The sequence below is a fragment of the Aethalodelphis obliquidens genome, unplaced genomic scaffold (genome assembly GCF_003676395.1).
Source record: "Aethalodelphis obliquidens isolate GAN/ISIS:26980383/991018 unplaced genomic scaffold, ASM367639v1 scaffold19, whole genome shotgun sequence".
Taxonomy (NCBI): domain Eukaryota; kingdom Metazoa; phylum Chordata; class Mammalia; order Artiodactyla; family Delphinidae; genus Aethalodelphis; species Aethalodelphis obliquidens.
This window is the reverse complement of record NW_020837963.1, coordinates 2,448,547-2,469,997: the sequence shown is the minus strand read 5'-3', so window position 1 is coordinate 2,469,997 and position 21,451 is coordinate 2,448,547. Positions and strand designations below refer to the sequence as shown.

Below are 21,451 nucleotides of genomic sequence, written 5' to 3'. Positions count from 1 at the left end.
ATTAGGATAACACTTAGCAACAAAAATAGCTTGAGAAAATGAATACTATTTAAATTAGACAATGTACAAGGTTTTAAAATGTTCCTATTTACAAGTCTGTGTGAGCACGTGGGAAAAGGGCATATGGTCAGCCCGCTAGGGCTTCCCTGTGAACACGGACTTGGAGACACTGAGAGGCTCTGGTTCCCTCAACCTTGCCCCAGGGTCTCCAGTCCTGGTGATCTTTGGTCTGCTTGCATTTTTGTACCCCCCCCCCCCCAACTCTTATTTTACAAATTCCCTAACAAGGGAGATTTCAGTTCCAACACTGAAAATTTAGTTTTTCCACAGGAATAGACATGACTCTATGACAGCTGCAAAGTCATGGTTTCAAAAGGCTTTGGTCACAAGGTTTTTAAATTGGAACAGTGTTTCCCTGAGAAAATGAAGAAGTGAACTTTTCCCTAAAATATTTGTAGGTTTACTTCCCTTCTTCTGTTTGTTCATTCAGCAAACTGTATAGTTTGCACTGAGTACTTCAAACCCAAATAGAAAAACACCTTTAGGATTCCAGTGTCATTTTCCAATTCTCCAAAATTTCGGAGCTTCCCACTGCCGTCTTCAGCATGTTTGGTTATAGAATCTTTATAGGATTGATAACTTACACAAACAAAGCAAAACAGGAGACTCCTTTACCTGTATTTCTCTTTTTTTAAAAAATAAATTTATTTTATTTTTATTTATTTTTGGCTGCGTTGGGTCTTTGATGCTGCACGTGGGCTTTCTCTAGTTGCGGTCAGTGGGGGCTACTCTTCGTTTTAGTGCGTGGGCTTATTGCGGTGGCTTCTCTTGTTGTGGCTCTAGGTGTGCAGGCTTTAGTAGTTGTGGCACATGGGCTCAGTAGTTATGGCGCACAGGCTTAGTTGCTCCACGGCATGTGGGATCTTCCCAGGCCAATGCTTGAACCCGTGTCCCCTGCATTGGCAGGTGGATTCTTAACCACTGTGCCACCAGGGAAGCCCCCTACCTGTGTTTCTTTTTGATGGTTCAAATACCATTGGTTTCTGAGTGAGAATATTGTAAGCGTGCAGAAAATAGTGATTTTTTTTAAAGTAAGAATTAAACAACTTCTAAACACCCAGAAGCAATCTGGCATTAACCTTCAGTCTTTATAATATATAACATCCTTAAATGAATTGAAAATGTGACTTTAAAGGGCCCTTGGATGTTGATGATTTGGTATTCGATTCTCTGCTTTTGTGGCATTTACAAAATCAGTTTAGGTAGATTAAAGTAAAAATAGCTATGCTGAGTATTTTAGAAAAATGTAACTTTTTCTTTTTAATACCTAGGAACTGGTAAAGCCAGGAACTTCTCTTATTTTACCTCATTGAAAACAAATCTATCCTCCTAAAAAAAAGATAATAAACTACTTAAAAAATCCTTTGCAATATCCAAGAAAAGTGACAATACAGAATAATTTTGAAGGATGGGATCCCATTCTCCCTCCTGCAGCTCTGCCAGCCTGAAACAAACCGACCGTCTCCTGTAAGAGAATGTCACACACATGGGACAGCATGGAGGCAGTTCTGCTGAGGAGCTGGGGAAAGAGCTCAGTGATGAGCCCTGCAATGTTGACCACTGCTGTAATGTGTAACTTGCATTGATTTTAAATAAGCCAGATGGCTTATCTGAGAATTCTGGGTTGACTTTGATTTTGTGACTCTGAATTCCATTCACTTAAGGCTTAGTTGGTTTATAGAGATTAATTTTTTAATACTGTTAACATCATGTGCAACCAAGCACCAAGAATATCAATAAATATCAATAATTAGCTTTGGTCTTCCTTCCTCTTTCTGGTGGACCATTCTGACTTTGTAAATACAGTACAGTCTCAGTGCCAATGCCCCACTGGGGTTTAAATTCCATAGCCAGAGCACATCACCTTGATGTGTCTTGTCACTTGTTTGGGCATGTTTTGGAGTCTGAAAGAAAAATACAAAATGGGAAAAAGAAGAGATCACCGATGGCTTAGTATGAAATTTGTTAGTAGTAAAAACAACAGTTTTGAGACCCTCGAAGTCAACTGGGGTAGTTAGTCAGAAATGACTTGTGACCATGGCTGTGGATGGGGGTTGCATTCACAAAGGGCTTTCAACCAGCCTTTTCTTGGCTTGTAGGTAGAAGATGCGGTTTTCTTCAGGATAAGTGACTTTACTGAGGGGCATCTTATAGATGTTGGGGTTTTTCGTGGTCAGCAGGAGGAACAGTAGTGTCGCCAAACAGAAGGGCCAGGTACAAGATGGCAATCCGACCTGGAGCAAAAGAGACAAGTCACACATTCCTTTGAGATCCTGTCGGAGGATCTCAAAGGAACCATGCTTCACTCCACTGTCATTCAGCTCAGGGGATGACTTGCTGGGGGCACTGCTCTGGACTCTGCTTGTCCCTGTGGAGACTGAGTCTAAGATCTCAGGGCATTCTGCAGCTGAAATGTCAGCATGCATTCCTTAGTGTTGATGTATGTCTTTCCCTCCCTCTCATGCAGTCAGACTTCCTACACTGGATGAGCTAACATGACACCTTGCTCCCAGAGATGACACTTCGCCAACCACCAATGGCTCCTGACCACTCATCAGATCCACAGAGCCATTTTTGATTAGTTCAGCCCTCTCTCCCCTTGACCTCTACCCAGTCTAGGTCTTGGACTCTACTTGCTTTACTGCTTTTTGTTCATTTCTCAAAAAGACTGTAAGCTCCTTGATGGTAGCTCTTCCTTCTGTGCGTCCATGGCAACTCACACAATTCTGAGCACACACCATGTACTTGGTTAGGTTTGGCCTTATACATGGACCCCCAGAGTATGATGATACACAAACCTGACGTCACATCACATCTGGAAGAGTTTAATAAAACACAGATGCCTAGGCATCATACAAGATCTACTCTACCAGAAATGCCAAGGGACAGGGTCTGAGGACCTGCATTTTTCAAAATCTCCCTAGCTGACTCTGTTTCGCAGCCTGTCCAATTCTGGCCCACAGGCCAAGGTCTGTGAACCTTTGTTGGGATGTGAAGGGCCCCACAAGCTCTAAGGCATCCCATCATGCCTGTAACAGGGCTTTGACATTCCACCATAAAGATACTGTGTCTCCAGAAGGACCCTCCCAGGTAAGCTCTCGAAGCTGCTGTTGAGAGGGCTAGATGCTGTCCTAACCCAGTGGCAGCCATGACCACATCTACATGGATAGAGTTATCATGAACCGGCCCTGCATCATCTGCAGTGGTCGGTGAGGAAGGGCACTGAGAGGTGGGGGACCCCAGAATACTCTGGGGATACTGGGCTCCTCAGGGGAGGGGAAGAACAAAGTCAAAGGAAGGAGAGAGTAGCAGGAGGCTCTTAATGGGCAACCATTTTGGCTACTAAATAATTCAGCCAGGGACTTCCATCTGCCAGTGCAGGGGACACAAGTTTGAGTCCTGGTCCGGAAAGATCCCACATGCTGTGGAGCAACTAAGCCGGTGCACCATAACTATTGAGCCTGTGCTCTAGAGCCCACGAGCCACAACTACTGAAGCCTGTGCACCTAGACCCCGTGCTCCGCAACAAGAGAAGCCACCACAATGAGAAGCCTGCACGCTGCAACTAGAGAAATCTCGCACACAGGAATGAAGACCCAATGCAGCCAAAAATAAAAAAAAAATTCAGCCAGGACATGGGTCTAAAAAAGTCTTACTGATGACTGATTGGGGATTAAAAAAATATAAGGGGTATGAAAAACTGTTGGCTTAATTAAAAAAAAATCTGGGTCTTTAATCAACTATCCTTTTCCTCTCTTTTCTGATTTATCAACTAATACATAGCCCCAGTTTTCTGTTTAAGTGAAAGATATTCTAAAGTCAACTTCTTGACACTCAGAGTTAAAGTATGAACTTGATAATATATTATACACCCTAAATTTCACTCCTTTAAATCAAACAATCTGATATTTTTAGCAAGCCTGGTGATTGTAGTTTGGACTAAGGTTTACTGTGATGCTGGAGGGTAAGTGAGGACAGGTGGGTCTGGCAGATGGAAAGTAGTGGCTATCTGTCATGGATTCTGCCCCAGGATGCCACGAAAGTGGACTTCAGGAGGGCTTCCATATCGTTGAAAACTGATCGATCACACTGATGAGAAAATGAGATTAAAGCAAACTCACCACAGCCATCAGGTTGGACATGCTGGCTCCAACGTAGGCAGTGAACAGGGCTACCAAAAAAAAAAAAAAAAAAAAAGGAAAGAAGAATGCTTGGTAGGTGCACTTTTCATTACAGGAAAGACTGCCTTTAGGTATAAATCCCTGGAATGTAAACTTGTGCGTTTCACCAGCGAGCCCAGCATCCTGGTTACAAGTATGAGCTTAGAGTCAGCGGCTCTGGGTTCAAATCCAGACTCCACCCTGTACGAGCTCGGTGCTGCCTCTCGAAGTCCCATTTCCTCACCTGTACAAGGAGGTAATAGGAATCTCTCTCTCACGGGTTGGTGTGAGTGTGAAGAAGATAATGCTTGGGCTTAGCACACAGTGAGTACTCAATAAAGGTAGCTTTTCTGTGGTACTATTTTGTTGCTATTATTGATAACACTTAAGGAAAAGGCCTTCCATGGTAAATAAACTTCCCCATTATTTTATCCAAGCATAATAATTAAAATTAAACTTATGTTCCTTGAGACAGCATACAATCTCATGGCATCTGGGATTCTCAGATCAATGGTTAGAATTCACAGTTCCAAATATCATAGTGTATATATATATATATATGTAGTAACTCAGAAATTGGCAGAAACTGAACACAGACCTGGGATTCCTCCCCATAATAACATTTTCCCAAATACCATTAAGGTTGGCATACAGGTCAATGAATTAATTAACATCCTGTTTTTATTTACTTTGAGCACAAATTAGAGTAGGTAATTTGAGTTATATGTATGACTTTCAATGTAAAACAACAAAATCAAAGATCTCAACTAGCTAACTCAATTCCTGGCCCCAAGGGGGCTCGTGGAAGCCCTTAGGTTTCACAGAGGCGGCCTGAAGAATAACCTTCTTACAATGGCCGCATGGTCACTTGGGCCAGCAACACTCAGTGTTAGACACACTCATCATCTGATCCTCAAGTCCATCGAGAAATCACATCTGCTACTCTGGGGAGTTGGGCAGCGGTGGTGGGAGGGACCTTATGATCCTCCTTTACTATAGACTTCCATCCTTTTATCAATATTTTATATTTTTATCCTGATAGTTTTTGTTCAACAGTATACCTAATTCTTTCACATCTGAATTGTCTCATGCTAATGGGAAAGGCTCATCTTTGGAAATGATCTGGGCTTCAAATCCCAGTTCTGCAATTTTGTTTGCTGTGCAACAAATCACTGAACTAGGAATCTAGTTTCATCATCTGTAAAAAGGCAACTTGAAGAGGTTTTTTACAGGGAGGTAATGAATCTCAAATGAAATCGTATATTTTCACAAACAGTAGCTATAAACTCATCTCTGTCACCATGGGTTGGAAGTACTGCTCTGAGGAGAAGGGTTAGAAGATTTTCTCTTTCCCCCCCATTTAGTTCATTCATTCATTCACTCATTCAAGAAATATTCACTGGCCATTGGCTAAGTAGAGGGGACACTCTGTCCCTTCTCTCCTGAGTACCAGCTTTTCTATGACACTCCCTTGAACACGTGAGACCTTATTTCTCTCCTAGAAGTGCAATAGCTTAATACCTATTAACGTACTTTTGGTGCTCGAGTCTCATATTGTAATGCTGTTTCAATTCCCTGTTGCTTTTCTTTCTATAGTAAGAGTATCAGATTGTCTAACAGTTGCTGCCCATCACTTAAGACTAGCTGGGTTGGGCTGGGAAAGCCTTATATTAGAGGTGAAGTTCTGTACACCATGGTTTGGAGGTGATGACCCTGACAGCGTTCTGAGTAGTTGAGGGAGAGAAAAGGCCCTTGAGTGTGGAAGGGAGGACTGGATCCTAGTCCTTCATAGACAACGTCCCTTCCCACAGACCACCATGCGCGAGTCCTACTATGATAACCCAACTGTAAGAAGAGATACAAAATGTGTTTACAGTTTGCACTGATAAAATAACAAAATTGAGGAGTTCCCTGGCCATGCAGTTTCTGGCTTAGGGACACAGGGAAGGCAGCTTTACCAGGCTCTATCAGTGACTCCGAAGTCCTCTTTCCGATAAAGCCATAGGAGCTAATAAAAGAGCACCTCTGTGATAAATGCCTGTTATTTATTTACCTTGGCTGACAAGGTTTACCTTTTGTTTGGCAGTATCGGGGTGATATGGGCAAGCATAAACTTGCTGTGAGATTTGCTTTTTAAGAGGGACTAGAGGTCTGTCTCAAAACTTTATGTCCAAAGATTAAAAAGACAGTGCCCAGTGTGGGTGAAACAGGCACTCTCATATACTGTCAGTGGCAGGGGAAATTGGTACGGCCTTTGTGGGCTGCATTTGGCATCTCTTGAAATTAAAATAGGCAGAGCTGGGATTTGGGCACCAGGGAGGGTCTGGGCTCTTAACTAGTTCAATATACTGACTTAACCAGTATGCTCTACTAATAATGAAAATCTGATCTATCCAAAGGAAGGGAGATGTGATAGGCAGAATAAAGGCCCCCAAAGACGTCCATGTCCTGATTCCCAGAACTTGTGAATATGTTACCTTATGTGGCAAAAGGGACTTGGCAGTTGTGATTAAGTTAAAGATCTTGAGATGGAGGTTTATCCTGGATTAGCCAGGTTGACCCAATGTGATCACAGGGTCCTTATAAGAAGGAGGCAAGGAAGTTCTGTCTAGGGAGTGGGATGGAGTGTTTTCATTCTCTGCTTTATACACTTCTGTATTGATTGAATTTTTGTTTGTTTTGTTTGGTAGAATAGGCCTGTACAACTATAGAAGTATAGAAAGAAAATAATGATGATATCACAGCTTTGGGAAACACACATCTGTAAACATCTTTGGCTTTTCCTTTCCCATAGTCCGTGAAGAGACCTTCACAGACCTTAACAACACCCGTGACCAAGACAGTTTCTGCTTATCTTTAAGGATGTGCTCAGACTGTCCCTATGCTGGCCCAGACCATGCTTTCTACCAACTGGAATTCCTCCTCTTACTTTTTAGGACTTACAGAAAAGCCACCCTTTCTAGGAGGTGCTTTTTGGTGATTCTGAACTATAATGTTCCCCCAGGGACTCACTCTGCACTGTAGGTGTTTCCTAGCTCTGCATCTTGTGGTCTCTGTGGGCTTCTCTCTCTTACTCACCTGGCTTCTGTTTTCTGTACAGAAAACCATCTGGGATCTAAAGCTTCTGAACCTCTAGCTCTTCCTAGTACTGTCTGGGTTGTACCATGAGTGTTTAATACATATTTGCTGCTACTGCCAATACAGAAAAAATAAAGGTTTGAAACCTCAAACCAACCTCAGAATAAAGAGTCTAACCCAGGTGAGCTCAGGAGGCCACATAATCTGTTTCTACCCTTCTCCTTTGCCCTAAGCTTTAAACAAGTATGGAAAAATGAGCAAAAATTTTAACAGGACTATTAGGTGAAATAGTTATGTAACTATAAAGAAATTGACAAAATGACATGTGAATGGCAACACCACAGCAACCTGAGTTTTGTTAATCTTCCTAGAGCATCAGACAGTCAAAATTGGATTAGGCCTTAGAAATCTTTGGTTCCATCCCATGTCCTGCCCAATGCAGGAACTCACTCTAAATCCTGCCTGACATGTAGCCCACCACTTTAATAATGGCTGGATTGATTAATCTGGTGATAAAATGACTCTAGACAAATGTTTCCATGAGATTACAGAAGTTTCTGCATGTTCCAATATCCCTCCACCCCTTTGTCCCCAAGGAAGTGTCATTTCCTTCATTCTAGCACATTATCTTACACACTTTTATTTGTGTTGAATTAGGGATGCCAGAAGCTATAAGTGAATAAGCTCCCCTTCCAATGGCCAGAGAAATCCATGGTAGCTTTTCATATCCAAAGCACTTGAGGTCTGTTTTCACCTAAGTGCCTGAATGGTACTAAAGGGAAGGAGAGTAGTGTAGTGGGCGTAACTCTGGAAGTTGTTAGCAAATGTGGATTCTGGACTTATATTTACCCCTAATGGATGCCTTTCCGTGTGTCACTTTCTCTCTCTGCCCTTATGTAGAACCCCAACAGTAAAATGAGAAGGATGGAGTGGAGATCTCCAGAACCCTTTCTAGCTCCCATAGGCTGAGTCTGGCTAGAAAACAGAGGTTAGAAAGGATTAATATAGCAGTTCTCAAAATGTGGTCCCCAGAGCTACAGCATCAGCACCACCTGGCACCTTGTTAAAAATGCAAACTCCTCCCCCTACCTCTAACAATGAGTCAGGGACTGGGGGTTAGACCCAGCAATCTGGGTTTTAACAAGGCTTCCAGGTGATTCTGATGTTTGCTCCATTTTTGAGAACAGCTGGATTAAGGTGATTCTCTAAGGGCCCTTTAATACCACCTGATTCACCAGGAGAACCGACTCTAAGCTTGTTTCCTTTTAGTTTCTTGGGTCAAACAATTAGTATGAAGAACATAGGACAAGTCAAGTTTCTATCCCTCAACATACACATATTGTAAAATGGTTCTCTCATCTTCAAAATGAGTAATGAGGTAGACAGAGCAGACCCAAACCCTCCCAGAGAGGGGAGGCCAGTTGCCCTGGTTCCATCCTCAGCAGATAGCAGGGGGCTCAAACTAGAACTCCTGCTCTAGTTTCTCACACAGTCCTTTCTGACTGTTTGTTCTTGATGTTGATCCCATAATCATAAGCAACCATGCCCCAGATGAACAGGATACTCACCGCAGGCAAGAGCCAGGAGGTGGGTTTGCCAGGTGAGCGCCATGAACATTCCTCCAATTGCAATGCAGGTTAGAGAGCTGTTGAAACCCCAGAGTCCAACGTAGATGTTCTCAAATGGAGCTGAAAGACTGAGTCCTATTAGGCAAGACAGGAGGAGTCAGAACTTTGGACTAAATGCAGGATGCTCTGGAAGGAGTCTTGGGGTGGGGAAGTCATCCGAGAACTCCCACTGGTCCCTTGGAAGCAGACCTTCAAGAAAGGTCTGGGGTATAGAAGATGCCTGAGACAATGGATGGAGCAGAGGAGGCGCTCAGTATCTGGTAACAAGTCTTACACTCACCTGCTGCCATCCCCAGCAACGACCCGATCGCAGCATGTAGGCACATGAGTGGGGAGGAGAGGAAGATGGCGCCTAGGAAGATGCCCCCTGTCCACGGATTATCACAGCCATATATCTGACCAACACCCACAGGCAGGGACTTCAGTAACTGCAGAAACAATTTAGAAAATGCGGTCATTAAAACTACTGTACAGAAACTCATAGGACACCCACAAACACAATGCGATGTCATTTTAGATTTAGCGTATCTTATCTTTCAAGGTCAGTGCTACTAATTTTTAAAATTCTCTCTCTCTATGGAAAAATCTCAGTCATTCTTCTGCTTTATCCCCAGAGGTACACCAGCCCTTCCCTGCTGCGTGCTGAGCATGCCTTTCCCAGACCCTTCACTCACTGGCTCTACTGCTTGCACTGTCACCTGGCTTTGGTCACTGATAAGCTCCCAGTGCTGTGTCACTGCTCCTCACTGATCCTGTGAGGATCGGTCACGCCTCCCAGTGAGGATGGCAGGGACCACAGCTCACACTTCTATTGCTTTCAACTCTCTATCAGATCTGAGGCCAATAAATCAATGCATCTCTATGGTCAATAGAAGTATTATTACTCCCACGTAATTTAGTTATTTGTGCTAAGGGCAGAGACCCAAAGTCGGGTTATCTTATCCACAACTCCGAAGCAATTATTGGCAGGTTCATGAGTCAGGACCATATTTACACTTCTGTTGTTAATGAGAACATGTATTAGTTAATTAATTTTACTTTATTTTTTAAAATGTATATTTATTTATTTACTTTTTATGTTTTGATTAGTTTTTATTAAAATTTTTTTAATTAAAAATTCTTTTTATTTTTCATTATATATACATTTTTAGAGAGCTTGTATTAATTTAAACCAAGATATCCTTAGCTTATTCCAGTTATCAACAACTGCCAGTCCTCAGAACACAAAAATCCATGTAAATATCACAAGTCTAGCTTTCTGGCTGAGTTCTGAACTCAGGTAATATGTTCACAGAGTGGCAGTTCCTAGGAACAAGGTACAGGGTTTGATTCAAGCTAACAAATGATAATTCCTTATAACAACACTTCTGGTAGGGCTAGGATAGGCGTAATTAATTGTGTTAGTTCTGTTTTGACCAAGGCTATCACTGAAAGGGGTCCTCCCTACCTCCCATCTCACTCCTTCCACCTTTTCGCAAGGACCTTTGGGAGGCAGTGACTCTGATGCAGGGAGGCCAGCTTTGGCACAAGGAAGTGTCCACTCCTTCCATGAATTAGGCTGGATCCAATGCTGGTTTCTGATGCTAGTCTGGTCCTTGCCCAGGGCACAGGATCATACTGTGAGTTTGATTCTAACCTAAGATGGGCCTAAATTCTTCCAGCCCATGCTGGATTTTCACGTCTACACAGGATCATTTCCTGTTTCTTCTAGACCAGGGAACTTGACACAGGCAGACTCTGTGGTCTTTTATCACAGAACTGGACAGCAGAACTATCCCTCAGGTATCCCTCCCCAGGGAAATGGGGAGTTGATGAGATGGGAAATAAGTATGCTGATGTTGGAGAGGTAGTTCAGAGTGAGGAGAAGGACAAGACTCCCCTTCCCCATGTTAGCACTGTCCACTAGCACTTTCTGTGGTGATGGAATATTCTGTATCTGTGCTGTCCAATACGTGCAGTTATTGAGCACCTGAAATGTGGCTAGTGAGGCTAAAGAACTAAATTTTAAATTTTATTTAATGTTAATTAACTTTACATTTAAATTAAAATAGCTACTGTATTAGGGCAGTTTTAGATAGTTAAACTAATGCTATTTTTTCATGGGCAGTTCTGATAAATTTTTAATTTTCCTTCTGAGTTATTTCCAAATGCTCCCATTCATTTTCTGGGCAAGAAGCTAAAGAAAAGGCTACTTGAACTCCTCACATGTTTTGACTGCTCAGCAAAGAGGACAGCAAAAGGTATTTTATAACCTGATAGCGGAAAAATCAGTCTCTTGCACCCTAAAAAAGGTAAGGTTGGTTTTCTTCTGATTTCAAGTGTTTTCTTTTTTTAAATAATCAAGAAACCTTAAACAGATTTATTAAATAAACACCAATACAAAGAGCTGGAATTTGATTTGGGTTAACCAGGCTTTTAAAAATAGTGCTCTCTCTATGCACAACTGTAATGAAATACACAGCATACATCCTAGGATAGTGGTTCTCAAACTCTGGCCCACGTCACTATTATCTGGGGAGCTTGTTAATACAGGCTCCTAGGCTCCACCCCAATGATTATGATTTAGGGAGTCGAGATGGAGCTTGTATTAGTATTTAAAAAACAGTGATTCTTATGCCTCCAAAGCCTGAGAAATCTGAATTACTGTACATATTCTATGAGGTCCACCATAAGAAAAAGCAGAATAGAGAGCTTCTGCAACAGGATCTAACAGTAAGCAGCCAGTTCTTTTGATTGGAGGAGGTAGGTCAGGGACGACTTAACACCAGGCTGGAGGCCCCTGCCTCAAGGGCTGGCCTCCATCATACCCCACAAATAAGGGCCAAGTTTGAAATAGAGTGTCTAAATTTCAGTGGAGATATATTCTGGAGTTAGCACTGCAGATTTTAGGAAAAGAGGAAGAAAAATTAGCTTTGACCAAATAGTCATTTAAAAAATCCCTTAGAGCCCAAAGCTTTGGAGTAGAACAAATAAGCATTTAGACGGCAAGAGGAAGGCGTTAAAGGACTTCCTGGTGGTCCAGTGGTTAAGACTCTGCTCTCCCAGTGCAGGCGGCCTGGGTTTGATCCCTGGTAAGGGAACAAGACGCCGCATGCGGCAACGAAGATCCCGCGTGCGGCAACTAAGACCTGGCGCAGCCAAATACGTATTTTAAAAAAAATTCTTAAAAAAAAAAAGAGGAAGGTGGCAAGGTCCCCCCAGTGCTGAGTCTCTATAAGCTTCTGATGCCCATGAATAATTAACCAGGAGGACACGGGGTGTCTTCCAGAGCCAGTGGTGGGGGTGGGGTTGGGGGGGTGGGGGTGTAAGAAGATAGTGTATCTTACCTGCAGGGCACTGAGGTCAGACCAGGTGACATTGGGAACTGAGGTTACAGGTGTGAACAACTTGCTTGGGAAAAATGGATTGTAATGTCCCGTGGCAGAAAGGTACATTGACAACGCCATGTTGAAGGGCAGAGTGAAGACAGGGAGGTCCCATTTGCAGAACACGGAGTTCAACGCACTTGAGAAAACTGGACTAAAAACAACAACAGAACAGAATGGAAGAATATGCATGTGAAGCCTTCCAAACTCCCAATGCCCTGGAATGGAAGCCAGGTTGACAAACTGAATCTCTATACTATGGAGGGGCTTTGTTTCATTGGCAAATATGTCCCTGAAGTGTGTTGCCAAACTTTTCACAGAAAAAAAACCAAAAATAAAAACAAACCCAAACCCAAACACACCTGGAATAAATCCTGTCATAGAATAATTCTTACATACAGTCAAAAATAAACTCTCAGCTTATTTGGCTTGTGGAAAATTATGCTCTGGGTTTGCTCACAGTGAGTTATAAATCTAGGTTTTAAAAATATTTTTGAAGTATTTAAGACATCTGAAAAGAATATTGTCTAAACAGTTAAAGCCCCTTCTGTAACCTACTTGATCATATGCACCTCCCTCCCCACCAGAGGCAAACTTGATCTTGAACTTGTATACCATCTCCACGAGTCTTAGTATATTTAGTCTTGAAAAAGAAAAACGATGGTCCCAGGAAGGATGCAGGTGGTGTGGACTGGAGGAAAGAGATCTTAAACTCAGGAGGGCAGAGTTCTAAGTCCTTGAGCAGTTGAACTGTGTGGCCGAGGGCAGGGAGGTACTTTCAGTTCCCTCATCTGTAAACTGGGAGATTGGATTATATGGTCTCTGGGCCCATTTTGTTCCCTCACTTGTTGATCCAATCAAGGAGCCATCACTTTAAGGTCAGAATCCCAGGTTTCCGGAATTGGGGGAGAGGGTGAGTGACCATGTGCAGGTGATGCCTCTTGCCCTTGAGCCTTATCTTCAGAATAGGTGGGAAGTCCCACCTGAGCAGGTTGGCCGTGCCGGCAGGTTCTCCTCCACACATCTGTGCTGTATCCAGGGTGGGCACGCTGTCCATAGTGGGCTACACGTATCATTTGTGTGGGTACTAATATTTTATATTCTGAATATACCATGGTAAGAAGGAAATGTTTGTTTTCGAAAAAGAAAAAAAGTATTTAAGACAGTGTCAACATAGAACTAGTTTGAAGGATTTAGGGTTAAAAAAGGAATCGAATTCAGTAAAGAACTATTTTGAAGGGGACAGGGGCAGGTGGTAAGGGGAGTTCATACAGGCACAGGGGTTCTCAGTGAGGTCCCTGGATCAGCCACAACAGCATCATCTGGGAAGTTGTTAGAGATGCAGATTCTGAGGCCCTGCCCCAGATGGACTGAATCAGGAAGCCTGGGGGAGGGAGCAGCAGTCCGTGTTTTAACAGGCCTTGCAGGTGAGGCTGATAGTGTGCATGTTTGAGGACCACTGATGTGGGGAGTGGTTCTCAACTTTGGTTGTACTTTAGAACCTCCTGGGAGCCTTCAAACTCCCAATGCCCTGGAAACACCCCAGACCAATTACATCAGAATCTTGTGGGGGGTTGGCTGTGAGGTGTGTGTGGAGGCCACACGCATCGGTGTATTTGAATGTTTCCAATAGACATATCCTGAATCTAAATTTAAAAATATATTTTTCTAAAGATTGTGTTATATACATAACATAAAATTTACCATTTAAACCATTTTAAAGCATTCAGTTTAGCGGCATTAAGTACATTCACATTGTTGTACAACTATTACCGCCATCCATTCATGGAACATTTTTCATTTTGCAAAACAGAAACTCTATACTCCCTAAATAATAACTTCCCCCACTGCCTTCTCCCCCTATACATTTTTCAAAAAGGCATTTCGAAAACCAGGTACAACTTACCAAGTCATGGACATAGCAGATACAGGGAATAATAGCCACCAGAAATAGTTTCCCTTGTCTGAAAAGACAGCCATGAGGATTCCCACCAGGGTGGCATTGTAGCCCTGGAGCCCTGCTGCAATGGCGGACCTGTGGGCAAAAGGCACAGCTTGGACAGCTTCCAGGAGGATGTTGGCTGGACGTGCACATAAATGACACTAGTAACTTCCAGATAATATTTACATTTGAAAATGAGATTATATTTAGGATTTTATTGCAAAGTCTGTAGAAGCCAAATACTAATAAAAGCATGAAAAAGTAAAATATACATGGATAAAATGCAAATGTGCACATAGAACAACCCCTATAGAGGTGTCATAGCTAAAGATAGAATTCCAGCATCTAGGGGAGGAAAGGGAAATCAGCAATCCAACCTATTCTGCTTCCTTTTACCCTTTTGTTCCAAAAGTTATTATTTCTTTTAAGTCATTAGGACCTCTGACTTGAATAGAGCTTTGATGTGAAACTGTTTCCTAAGTCTGATTTTCTTGGTGAGAGATGTAAGATTCTTAAAATGTAAATTTACTTCCATGGTGTCTTTGATCTTATAAACACAGATCTTCCAACTTAGCATATATTTTCATCTTCCTGTGCTTCCATTTTGTTGTCTCCAGATATACATTTCCAAGTTATTGCAAAGAAAAACAATTACTTTTACTTGGCAAATTACTCCATTTAATTATGTGCATATATAGCACCTAATTATTTCTTGGGTCCTTTTTGCTTCCCAGCATTTAACCTCACTTCTAAATGTTGTCCTGGGTAAGTTTCTACTCCTGGCCAAAATGGTTCCCATTTCATATTTGGGGACAAGAAGCTCCAAGAAATGGAATGATTTCTATAGAATAAGCCCTGGGGCTGACAAGCCAGGCCCCCCAGGGCTCTGAGAATTGGCACCTTGAAGGTACCCAGCATTCAAGGATGAAGTCTGTAGGAGTCACGGGTTTGCAGATGGTGAAGTGGGTGGGCGAGGTTGAACACAGGGCCTGAGGGGGAGGTGATGTAGCAATGAGTCACGCTACAGGGCAGTACAGGATGGTGTGAAAGCTTCTCCCGGCCTGTTTGTCACTGGAGCAGGAGGCACCAGTTCAACAGCAGGGTGATATTCATCTGGGCAAGAGTATTAGAGGTGAGACTCCATGCTCAAAAGCCCTTTGTCTCCCTTAAACAATCCTTCAGGATATGTGGCAGGTGATGCGACTTGTATTGGTTTAACCCAGGAAATGATAATTGAGGCCATACCTGAGGGCAGTGGGGAGCTATGCAAGGCTTGTCCTCTCAGCAACTGACTTTCGGATTGAAGGCTTGAGTTTGATCAACAAAAAATTAACTGCAATGCCTACATGTTGTGGAATGCCACAGTTTCATCAACAGGAAGATGTGTATTCATTTAAAGCAGAATTACCTGTTTCATGTGCCCTTTAGGACCGAGGAGAGTAAAAGAGATCTGAAAACTAACCCATGTAAATATGGCTGGTCTTTTAAACCATTGATCCCCAACGTTTTTGGCACCAGGGACCGGTTTCATGGAAGGCACTTTTTCCATGGACTGGGTTGGGGGGGGATGGTTCAGGCGATGGGGAGTGGCAGACGAAGCTTTGCTTGCTAGCCTGCCACCCACCTCCTGCTGTGTGGTCCAGTTCCTAACAGGGGGTGTTGGGGACCCCTGTTTTAAACCATACGTGATAAGGACAATGGGTCAACTTCTACTGGGGCAAAACAATGAAGAAGATTTGATATGATACAATCCTGGACCACACCTCTAAACTGGACAGACTGTTTCTTGATGTGCATTAGAACAGAATTTGACCTAAGGTACAAAATCACCCTCCATAGAGAACAAGTCAGGCTCCTTGGGCCTGATGGGAAAGTGGAGCATTTTTGGACTCTCTCCCCGAGAAGCCCCTTAGGCAGTTTGCAGTAAGTGTTACAGGAGCTTAGCTGTATAATGACCATTCACTGGGGGTGATGCATGGATCCTGGCCACCTAGAAGACCAGCAGCCTCCCTGAAGGAACTGGTCAGGCAGGAGCCGTCTCCTCCCATGGTAGGAGTCAGCTCATCAATTCTTCAGTGGCAGATAGTTTATAAAGTACACGCTATGTTTAGCCTAACACATAGTTCAGAAGACACACTAACATTACTTAAGTCAGAACTTGCTTACTTGGAATTTATGTCAGTTTGTCTCTCTGGAAGCTGAGCTAATCTTTGTACTGTCCATGAAGAATGAATTTACTAAGCTAAGCATGGAAATAAGATATAATGGGATTAGTGGGATTTTTAAGCCACTAAAACTTTTCCTGAACCCATATTCATTTTTTGTAAATAAACAAAATGCTGATGATAAATAATTGATCAATCATTAAAGCAGATCCCTTTGGACCCTACCCTGGGAATTACTTATAGCTTTCTTCTGGTTACCATGTAGTGCCAGGAGCATCTGGCATCATTCAGACTGGCCGCTTATTCAGGTACCACGAATAAGAGGATATAAATGATTTCCTGACCTCTGACTAAAGGCACATATAAAGCATTCTGTGCAATAAAGGTTGTTTCTCCTGGGGAGGGTGGGGCTTTATCACTGTTGCCCAGAGTAACTGGTTGGCTCCTGTGTTCTAAGAAGCAAGAAGCGGAGGCTTGGAGGGACGCGCCTACCTGTCCTGACCGAGTAACAGGGCTGTCAGGGTGGAGACCACAGTTGCCACACAGCCACTGAGCGCCCACCAGGGGTTCTGGACCAGGAGTCCCACCAGAATCAGGATTCCGCTGATGGGGTTGCTGACAAACACCACTTGGGATATGCCCCGAAGGACCCAGTCGACGAACTGGAGTGCCTGGGGTTTGTCTGGAAGAGATGAGATGGGCAGAGCTAAGGAAACAGCGAGGCAAATGGGGCTCCTTCCCAAGTCCAGGGCCCACCCTGAGCAAAATCCCCTCTCATGAAGGTGAAGCTAATTTTTGATATTCCTTGAAGCTTTTTCTCTGAACCCTTTCCCCTTAGTGACCTTCAGATCCCTGAAAGCAACCAGTTTCTTTCCTCTCAATCCAACTGCCCCTACTAGAATCTCAGTTCCAGAAAGCATCGGATGAACTTATTTACCATGCTTAGAGGTTCAGATTCATACGGCAAAGGAATGAATTACCAGTAGTAAAATTTCACTTTTTAAGTACTGAAATTATAAGGAGGAACCAGGTGCCTTCCTCTGATATCAACTGGACTGCGGCCCTGACCACTATCTCCATTAAAAAAAATTTGAAGAAGTTTGCTGGTTATAAGATAAAAAGTTAAAAAAGGGAGAGGAAAGAGATAGATAGAAGGTAGGGGAGTATAACTAAAGATATGACTAGAAGAACCAGCAAACCATTTCCCCCAAAGCCACTGCTCCAAGGGATGGAAGAGTAAATACCTTTAAGCCAGTTGGCAAATTCTTTCATATCACCAGTTATGTAGCCAAGTGCCTTGGGGAGGCATCTTCTCTTGCGAACTGGTGGACCCTGATTTCCACCCTGGTCCAGTTTAACCACAGTGGGGCTGTCCTCCATGGATAGCTCTTCCTCTGGCTCCTTAAGGAAAGAACAGAACTCATAAACATCCTAATGTAGAACACTTCGGACTGGCCAGTGTGGGACCTGGTCACAGTAGCCACAGAGGATGAGTTTAAAGGCACTTTATCTGGACCATGACATCCCATGGAACTAAGAAAACACCATTTTCCTCTTGAAATGTTGTCACGGAGATTATTACCAAGACCCAAACCCCATACTACTTTTGTTATCACTGTTTTCAATGCCATCACGAAAAAAGGTTCTGGTCTTTCATTTCATAAGGTTCAGTTTCTAGCTCAACAAATATTTATTGAGCACCTATATCCTACACTCAAAGAGCTCAGTCTAGTGGGAAAGACTGAAAAATAGTTAATTTCAACGTAAGGAGTCAGATAATGATATAGAAATAGCTAAGTACTTAAGCTTCTTGCTGCCAATGAAAGGAGCCAGATGTCAGGTTACAGACCAATCAGCTACTTTCCAAGACAAGCAGTCATTTTAAATTGAATTTTTATTTTACAAAAAAGAGTTTTGTTTTTAAAAGTTTGAAAGAGAAGAAATGTTTACAAAACAGTGTGTGTGTGTTAACACAGCCTAAGAAAACCGCCTCTCACACACTCTCCAAGTCAAAGATTGCTTGACTATGTCATCACATCAGGCAACTGCCTCAGATATTCTTTATTTTTGGAATTTGTTATTTAAATGTTTAAAGACTGGAAAAATAATATTCCACAAAGGTGTAGAAAATGGGAAAGGTGGAGGCGGACCAAGCTGTTGAAAACCAAAAAATTACAATTTAAGAATTGTATGCTATGGGGCTTCCCTGGTGGTGCAGTGGTTGAGAGTCCGCCTGCCGATGCAGGGCACGCGGGTTCGTGCCCCGGTCCGGGAAGATCCCACATGCCGCGGAGCGGCTGGGCCCGTGAGCTATGGCCGCTGAGCCTGCGCGTCCGGAGCCTGTGCTCCGCAACGGGAGAGGCCACAGCAGTGAGAGGCCCGCGTACCGCACAAAAAAAAAAAAAAAAAAAGAATTGTGTGCTATAAGAATGTACAGGGCATACTTACAGTAAGCATGCCTCGGGGAAATATTAACAGTATAACCGCGACTGGCGCTCACTATGAGACTCTTCACTTCTCATGATAAGTGTTAATAGGACTAAGTACCAGCATCAACAGAATATGGTACCCTGTAGACAAAAATGGTTTTATGGTGCCGATGGTAGATATAAAAGAATACCAATGATGTTGTCCCAGAAACAGGCAAAGGGAGAAAGACAATAGCAAAACTACCTTGAGTTTGCAAGGAAGCAAGGAGCACAGCCAGGCCAGTGTGAAGCAGGGGAACACCAAAACCATCAGACCCCAGAAGGCACAAGTGTGGAATGTGGAAGCCACAGGCACGTAAGACATGACCAAGGAAATACCCCAAACTCGTGCAGTTAGACCAGCTCGTCTTCTCTCTGTGGCCAGGCTGTGAATAAGGGGTTCTCGTGGCTATTTTTGGTCCCATCGTTGTTCCATTTACCATAGCCAACAAATGGCTATTAACAGATAATAAAAGTTATGGCTTTTAAAATTTTTATTTTTTGCAATCCAGATTTTAGTTTTGGCTTCTATTAATCCCAGTACAGAAATCAATGTAACATTTTTTATTGAGTCACAATTTCACTTCAATTGTATTATTTCATTGCCCAACTAACCATTCTGCTTTTGAACAATGGCCAACCATTCCACAAAGTAGAAGCTGTTCATGCAGTGCATTCTAGACCAAGGTCATTTTGTCTTGGCAAAATAGTGATAGAAACCAGCATTTGTGAGACTTCCAATGAACATTTGCATTAAGAAATTCTTAAACTGAAAACTGCTGGAGGTCAGGAACCAAAACTAAGTCTATATGGAACTCAGCTGGCCCCAAAGTTAAACAAGGAAAACTGTTTGAATTATTAAGCAATTGTGAAAAATTGGATTTTATTTCATAATCTAAGTGATGACTATCATTTATTTTTATTTATCTCCCTCTTTAAACATCATAACTGAAAATATTGCTTGGAAGGCCCTTTCCTCAGCTACAGTGACCCCATTCTCAAAGCCATGCATCTTATGAGAGGCATCAGGCTCCAGTCCAGGCAATGACAAGAAATTGCCTTGAGTTTCTGTGACTGAGTAGATCTGGCCCTACAGAGGCAGCACCGAATGAAAACATTAAAGTGGACATTTTCCATCAAGCACAGAAACAATTAGGTATATGGGTTATTCCAGGGTGAACAAATTCATGTTCTCAAAATTTCCAGCATTTATTTAAGAGGGTTTTAAATACATCATCACCTCAGAGATTTTAGAGATAACAAATATGAAACCTGATATTCTAACTGGCCAGATATGACTGAGAACCTGACTGGCCAGAGTTCCCTGCCTAGCCACCCGAAGCTGAATAAAGATTGAATCATTTATCTGAATCCACAGCCCAACGTACAGAAGGCTTGCTGTGCTTTGTCTTTCCAGTATCCACATATTGGGGTAGGTTGTGTGGTTGCCATGTCCTAGAGAGAGGGGTCTTCTCATGAGTTGAGCAGACAGTTGCTGCTGTGGCCGAACCCCCCAGGAACCATTTATTCTGAAATCCTGAATACTCTGGAGCCCTGGGAACCCTGACTACTTGCTCCAGAACTTAGGCATGAGAATTGGTTATGAGAAACCAGTAACTTAAAGGTTGTGGTTCACCCTAGAATTTTATCATGCTAGACTGTTTGCATTTCTTTAGGGAACTTTAAGAATCCACACATCCTAATTGGAAAGGCAATGCAAGGTGATAAAGCAGGAACTTAAACTGATGCTCAAGCTTTTCAAATCTAAGTAGGTCATTAAATTTCAACTAAAAAGACAGGACCAGAAAATAAAAGGAAAAAACTCTATAAAATAGGAGGAGCATAAGTTAAAAATCCCAGACTACTTTTTCCTAGCTTTTCCATGGTTGTCAAAACTCTGCAGCACAAAGGTCCAGCATCCAACCCCAGATGAGTGTCTTGTGACTTTCTTGACCAAGACCCCTGTGCATCTGGCTCAGCCCAAGCTGCACTGCTCAGCAGAGCATGAGGACCCACTTCCCAGGCTCTGTTCAGAAAAGACACAGCAGAGTCACAGAGAGAAGCTGCACAAAGGTAGCATACCTGTTCTGGTGGCCCATGGGCCAGGGCCAAGCTTAGCCAGGGGAAGCCTCTGCGTGCTGCCTCACCAGCTTTTTTTCCAAAAGGGTCCCTCCAAAGAGGACCAGGAGGGGCGTCACCAGCGGCGCCAATCAAAGACCGTCCATTCATCCTTCCTTTCTTTCCATACATGACAAAGGGCAAAAATAGATGAATCAGCAGGATTTGTGCCCTGGTTGTGGTGTGAAATGCAAGGTAGAGAGAGGCAGGAGCTCTCCCAGAGAGTTCCTGGGGAGAGGAGATATTAACAGAGAAGGCCAACTTCTCCATAAACAAGAGCTCCATCAGCAAAGAGAGATGATGAGCTGACTGCAGACATTGAATGTTCATTTTACTTCACTTAGAACAAAAGAAAAATATGGCAAATCATCCTGCACAGAGACCTATGCATACGTTTTGTTCTGCTGCGTTTCTCCACTATCAGGAAGTTGACAGATCTGAAGCTTGTTCCAAAAGGAGGGGTGGGC

At 43.0% G+C, this 21,451-nt stretch overlaps 1 protein-coding gene across 1 annotated transcript; it reads right to left on the bottom strand.

Annotated features, from left to right (window-relative positions):
- Positions 1 to 1,022: 1,022 nt before the first annotated feature.
- Positions 1,023 to 21,133, bottom strand: SLC14A1 (solute carrier family 14 member 1 (Kidd blood group)). The gene is made up of 9 exons (XM_027118852.1): positions 20,949 to 21,133; positions 17,643 to 17,799; positions 16,891 to 17,080; positions 14,198 to 14,326; positions 12,253 to 12,445; positions 9,207 to 9,354; positions 8,867 to 9,001; positions 4,182 to 4,231; positions 1,023 to 2,294 (listed from the first exon to the last, which is right to left on the bottom strand). Exons 1-9 carry the CDS (start codon positions 21,114 to 21,116, stop codon positions 2,121 to 2,123), a joined length of 1,344 nt encoding a protein of 447 aa, XP_026974653.1. The 5' UTR covers positions 21,117 to 21,133; the 3' UTR covers positions 1,023 to 2,120.
- Positions 21,134 to 21,451: the final 318 nt, after the last annotated feature.